The 6,817-nt window shown below is 37.1% G+C and overlaps 1 protein-coding gene across 1 annotated transcript; it reads left to right on the forward strand.

Annotated features, from left to right (window-relative positions):
* Positions 1-526: 526 nt before the first annotated feature.
* Positions 527-5,960, forward strand: LOC114740222 (U-box domain-containing protein 44). Its single transcript, XM_028928342.1, has 4 exons — positions 527-778; positions 1,710-3,051; positions 3,396-3,714; positions 4,138-5,960. Exons 2-4 carry the CDS (start codon positions 1,816-1,818, stop codon positions 5,628-5,630), a joined length of 3,048 nt encoding a protein of 1,015 aa, XP_028784175.1. The 5' UTR covers positions 527-778; positions 1,710-1,815; the 3' UTR covers positions 5,631-5,960.
* Positions 5,961-6,817: the final 857 nt, after the last annotated feature.

The following is a 6,817-nucleotide window of genomic DNA, read 5'->3' on the forward strand; positions in this document are numbered from 1 at the left end:
GAATTTTGAGTAATCTCTACATTCCATAGAAGAGATATATAGTACTACTTTTAGTTCTAACCATAAACGAGATCTTATAATTAATATAGTATATAATATTTTGTCAATCATCTTTTGATCTAAAGCTAATCATATAAATGAGTTAGCTGGCGATAAATATTTAAAGTTTTTTTTTTTCTATCTTTATCATATGTGACTTTCATTTTTTCTACACATTCTCTTTCAATTTTTTTTTTCAAGTCTTTCTCACTTTCATTCACATTTTTTTTCCATAAATAAGTGTGTTCTTAAAAATATAAGTTGTTTTTTTTTTTACATATTTTATATTTACCCAATTCTATGATTTGTTTTTTTTTTATAGAAAAGGGGTGGAGCAGAAAGTTTCTTGTCGAAGAAAAAGGGTCCACCGAACACGACAAATTTAACTGTCATCCCGCGATTGGCAAACTTGCAGCAGCAAAGCACAGAGGAAACCAAGTTCCGCGGAAATGTCTGCTTCACTGATTGGCCTCTCCCGCGTTTCATTTTCCGGGAAAAGTTTCATCTTCTTCCAAACAGTCAATGTTTGTAATTTTCTTGGTCCTCACCAAACCGTGTGTGTGTTGAATGAGAACTTGAAGATTGGGTTTTTTGGTAGTGGGTCTTTCGGGGAAATTTCCTGGACAAGCATTGACTTTTGATTGACTCATCCAAGTCTTCTCTCCTACAACCAGTCTTCAAGTCTGCTTCTTCTCACTTTGCACGTCAATTATGTGCTGCTTCTGAGGCGAAGATCGAGGTAAGCTTTGTTTAACCCAGACTTTGAAATGGACAATAACCTTCTGTTATACGTCTTGGAATTGAATTTTGGGTATTAAAGACGTGAAATTTACGATTTTCTTTCATGGCTTGCCTTAATTTATAAGGACTTCAGAGAACCCAGAAAAACTAAATTGTTCTTTCTTTTTTCTGAGAATGGAAGAGTTTCCGCTTGAACAAAAATGCTGTAGTTAATTGTTCTAGTCTTCAGTACTTCGAATTCTGTTTTGAAGGTTGTTTACGGTGTTTGTTCTTTGATCTTTCAATCATCTTTGATTTTTAAGTGCATGTAGTTTTTTCCCCCAGTTTTATTCCAGTACCTTGTATTTTCTGTTTTTCTCTTTCCTGTTTTCTCATATAGTTCGAGAGTGAGAATCTAATATAGGTTAATATAGTGTGAAAAAAGAAACAATTAAGGGAAATTGATGCTTCCTACTGTAAGCAACGTAATTAAGCTAGGTAGTAGCTACTTATGATTTACAGTCTATAGTCTTCTATCAGATTCACAAAGAATTGAAACTACTGTCACTATAACATGAATTGCTTCTTGAATAAACTTCTCTAGCAGAAGTTTCAGTTGAAGATAACGGTTGTGTTGGATCTTTTCTAGCTGCTTGCTGCATTAAGTAACCTGAACCTCAAAACTACAAGTTAAAATCACAAAACTGTGTTTGATACATATGTTTAGCATGATCTTTATAGCATAAAGATTGGTCTTCTTTGTTGAACTGATGTTGCTTTAGTCTTCCTGTGAAAAAAAAAAAAAAAATCAAATAGGAAACAAGTCCCCCCCTCCAAACACAGGTTTAGTCCTTGCCTTTTTCTTCTTTTAGTAAAAACAGTTTAATGAGCTTCTGTGCAATATTATTTCATGCTCTATCAAAGACTGACATGGAAAAATTTCATTACAGGAAGAAAGAGAAGCAGCTTGCAGATTTATAGTTTCAGCTTCCCACACGTTAACAGCGTCTGGTTTACACAGTTCAAGTAGAAAGGGTTCAGTATAGACATTCAATAATGGTAGGGTTGGAACTCATACCAGTGGGTACAATTCTGGCTGTGCTAACCAATCAGATTATAAAAACAGCTAATGCAGCAGTTGAAGTTCTTGTTGAAAAAGAAACTTTTAAGGTTCTTTCACGACACTTGTACGATATTGAACCAGTTCTAAAGGAACTACAGCTTCAAGAATTGAATGAGTCCCAAGCTGCAAGACATGCTCTGGAGTCTCTTGAAGAAGATGTGAAGAGGGCAAATAAAGTAGTTGAGAAGTATAGGAACCGTGGTCGTTTTTACTTGCTGTTTAAGTGCAGGCACATAGTTCATGAAGTTGAAGAAGTCACAAGAAACATTGGAAAGTCCCTGGCTGTACTATCACTTGCAAATACTGAAGTCTTATCACGAATTTCTGATCAGGTTGATAGATTACAAAATGAGATGCAAAGGGTGGAGTTCGAGGCACCACATTCTCGGCTTCAAATAGTGGAGAGGTTAGACCAGGGCCTTAGGGAGCAGAAATTAGATCAGGCTTTTGCAAATGACATGCTTGAAGCAATTGCAAGGGCAGTTGGCGTGCCGGTAGATCCATCGGTGATAAGCAAAGAGCTGGCCAGCATTAGGAAAGAAAAAGAAGAAGCTGCAGACAGGAAAGAAAGAGCTGAAGTCTTCTTCTTGGAGCAGGTCATTGAATTACTATCCCGAGCTGATGCTGCAAGAGATTATGAAGAAGTTAAGAAACAATACTATGAAAGACTTCAGGTGATAGAAAGATACAATTCAAGGGAAAAATATATACAGCCGCTTAATTCTTTCGTTTGTTGTATAACTGGGACTGTTATGGTAGATCCAGTAAGCCTTTGCACTGGTACTACTTGTGAGAGATATGCCATTGAGGCTTGGTTTGACAGTGGCATGAGGACTGACCCAGAAACTAAAGAAGTACTTGAAGAGACTAAGTTAAGATCTAATGTTCCTCTTAGACAATCCATAGAGGAGTGGAGAGAACTTAATTACTGCCTTACAATCAGGTCTATCAGGGAAGACCTTTTATCAAATTCTAACTTATATGTGATAGAACCCTTGAGGCAAGTGCGGGATCTCATAAGTGACAATTCTATAAACAAGGATTGGATCTCTATAGGAGGGCTCACCGACATTATTATCTCTATCCTTGGGAGCACTGATAATGGAGAAGTGAAGGTCAACATATTGAGTACATTGAATGATGCAGTAGAAGGGCACATGAGAAACAAGGTAAGCAAACTTCTAAATTCATGTGAACAGAGAATATGGTTATATGGTTCTTTTGCTTGATTTAATTAACCACTTCACCTTCTTGAGAATTTAAAATTTATCATTTAAAAATTTGGCGCAGCATTTGTTTGGATAATTTCTTGTACCTATTGTATATGCATCTCACAATCTCACATCATGGATAATCGCATTCATGCTACCAATTTTTTAGATGAAGCTACTTTCATTCATAAGGAAAGTGTGAAACTTTTACCTTTGGGATATATCTGTTCCTGAAATTTTTATTGCTGTTCCTATCATGAATATCATTGTTCTAAAATTTTCATCTTCATACCATTATACAGGAAAAAGTATCAGAATCTCAAGGATGGGATCACATTATTTGTTGCTTGGGCAGCAACTCTAGAATTTCAAAAGCTGCAATTAACTTGCTGTATACGTTACTGCAAGATCGAACTGGTTGGAATGTGTGTCTCTGTAGAAAACTCTCTCAACATCACAGCGCAATTTCTTTCCTTGTTAACCTTCGAAAGGGTCCTGATGAGGAGTCAGCTGAGATTGCAGAAAAGATTTTGATGGAGCTTTTCGACATAGATGAGGTCAACATTTCTAATGCTGCCAAGTTTGGCTGGTATAAACCTCTTGTCGATCGTATGGTTCAAGGTAAGAAATTGTTTGGTGCCTGTAATGTAACACAATTGGTTGTACAATGAACGAAGGAAAACCCATCAGGGTGGGTGTTGTGGGTGGTTGGCTCCATTGACTTTCCCACTTTGATGAATTTTTGTTGACAATCTCCCCTGACTATACAAGAAGTGTAATGAAGAATTTGAATATCATTTATCACCAAATCCTACCTCTAGGATTTTCTTTGGCCACAGTAAAAGAATATTAACTAAAGCTAAAATTAAAGGATTGACCTGTATCTTTTAATGTAATGTCACAATTCTTCCGCAGAAGCTCAGAGTCCAATTCGGACAGTATTTTTTTGCTTCCTTTGATCCTCCGTGTGTTTTTGTACTCTACTCCTAGAAGTAGTTGTCCCTAGTTCATTGATTCAAGTTATTTCTCTGTCTGTCTTCTCAGGAGTAGAATCTTCAAGAATATCAATGGCAAAAACCATTGTGAATATGGAGCTGAGTGATTCAAATTTGAACCTCCTTGGTGAAGAAGGAGTTATACCTTCTTTGCTTGAAATGCTGTCTGGCAATATTGAATCAAAAGAAGTCTCATTATCTGCACTGGTCAAACTATCAGGTTCTCGTGCTAATAAAAGGGTTATAGCTGCAATGGGGGGAGTTCCTATTATTCTAGAACAAATGTTCCCTCCTTCTATGAGAACTCTCATTACCATCAGATGCTCTGAAATCTTGGAGAAGCTTTCTGCTGATGATGATGGAATTGATTTCTTTGTTGACAGAGAAGGGAAACAACTTGAGTTAGATTCCATTATCACCAAATTACTTTCTCTTCAGCAGAGTCCCACCTTAGCCCACAATATCCGCAAGCCCTCTTTGCGTGCACTTCTTGGAATTTGCAAGTTTGAGACTGGTTTAGTCAAGAAGGCTGTTCTGGCTGCCAGTGGTGTATCTCTAATCCTTCCTCTTCTTGATGACTCTGATTCAGAAATCAGACAGACTGCCATAAATCTGCTCTTTCTTTTCTCCCAACATGAGCCAGATGGGGTGGTTGAATACCTCTTCAGGCCAAGGAGGCTGGAGGCTTTGGTGGGATTTCTAGAGACTGATGACAATGATGTGCAGATGGCTGCTGCTGGTTTGCTAGCAAACCTACCAAAATCTGAAAAAGAGCTTACTACAAAGCTGATTGAATTGGGTGGACTTGATGCAATCATATGCATTTTGAAAACGGGAACAATGGAAGCAAAAGAAAATGCTCTCAGTGCACTCTTCAGGTTCACAGATCCCACAAACATTGAGTCACAGCGCGATTTGGTTAAGCGTGGAATATATCCTTTGCTTGTGAATTTTCTCAACACTGGTTCAATAACAGCAAAGGCTAGAGCAGCAGCCTTCATAGGAGATCTTTCTATGAGCACCCCAATGCTCACACTTTCAGCCAAATCAACGGGCTGCTGGTGTTTTAGATCATCAAGAGTTCCATTATGCCCAGCACATGGTAGTGTATGCAATGTGAACAACACGTTTTGTCTCTTGCAAGCACAAGCTTTGCCTGGTTTGGTAAAACTCTTACGTGGGGAGGTTGATGTCACTGCTTATGAAGCAATACAGACACTTTCAACATTGGTTTTGGAAGATTGTCCTCAAAGGGGAGCTCGTGTTTTGCACGAATCAAATGCCATAATACCCCTTCTGGATATTCTGACATGGGGGTCTGATTCTCTCAAGTCTGAGGCTCTAGGACTCTTGGAGAAGGTCTTTGTATCAAAGGAAATTGTGGAATTCCACGGCGTAACAGCTAGATCACGTTTGGTTGGTTTAACAGGGATGAATATATATGGGGATGGCCATCTCAGAAGAAAAGCTGCCAAGGTATTGTCATTGATTGAACGGTATTCAAGGTCATCATCTGCTGCTGTTTCAGGAGTTCTGGAGTGAAATTTTAGGCCTTAAACAAATGTGGCTTCATCCTATTACGTGCATGCTTTGTTAATTCATTTTGTAATTGTTAATAAACATAGTTATATACTTCTTGTTCAGCTTCTTTATATCTTGAATGTTGATCAAATGGCAGAACAACTCTACAGTATAAGTTCCGGAATCTATTCTGAGTTGATTGTGACATCCCTATATGTTGTCACTGTAAAGGATCATCAACAAGGCATTCTAGTGTGTCATAGATTCTTATCTAAGACTTAATCATTTGATGATACCATGTTTAGTAAATAATCCTCTTGGAAATTTTGATTTAGAATTATGAGTTCAATACATTCAGTCTAGAACAAATTTCTCGGTATACGTTGTTAGACGATCACTGTATCACGCACTTTTAGCTTTAGTTTAAAGATCTGTTTCGCCTATTAAAAATATTTAAAACACATTTTAATTTATTGATTGCATTGGATTTCACAGCAAGCCATTTGCTAGCTCTCCACATTCTCTAGTTTCTTCTGTAGACAGTGATGACACACTGATACGATCACATGATGTTTGGGCTTGTAGCTTTCCCTATATTAAGAAAGCAGAGAGTGCATGTTTCGTGCCTGTTAGATTTATAATAAGGAGTGCATGTTTCATGCCTGTTAGATTTATAATAAGGACTAAGTTTTATGTTGTGGTTCTGTCAAAGATCCCTGTTAGATTTCTTACTATACTAGTTTTATTGTTAAAATCGTATAGTTATTATTTCATGATTCGTAGGTTTCATCGTTATAGAATTGATAGAGTAATCATTTCAAACAATACTATAAGTCAAATGCTTGAATCTTTGTGAGCCACTTGTATGAATTATTTCAAACTAAATCCAAGACTAATTTAACCATTCGTTAATAATTCAAATTTTAATTAAAACCATGGGTTTATCTCCATTATTTGTGCCAAATTTTACTGCTTCCTAAGATGAACTCATTCATAGGTTCTTTGGAACTAAAGGGAGAGTTGGCTCGTTAAAAATCATCCTATATGGGTCACCCAAAAAAAAAAAAATCATCTGATGGGAATTCCGCAAATTTTAAAAACTAAAATGGGCATAGATTAAAAGAGAGATAAAGCTTGATAAAGTCCTAGTGAATTCAAATCCAGAAACAGGCCCGTTTTGTAGGATTGAGAGTAAGGGCTCAAAACTG

This window comes from Neltuma alba, unplaced genomic scaffold, assembly GCF_004799145.2.
Source record: "Neltuma alba isolate B1F8T4 unplaced genomic scaffold, ASM479914v2 tig00003082_pilon, whole genome shotgun sequence".
Classification (NCBI taxonomy): Eukaryota; Viridiplantae; Streptophyta; class Magnoliopsida; order Fabales; family Fabaceae; genus Neltuma; species Neltuma alba.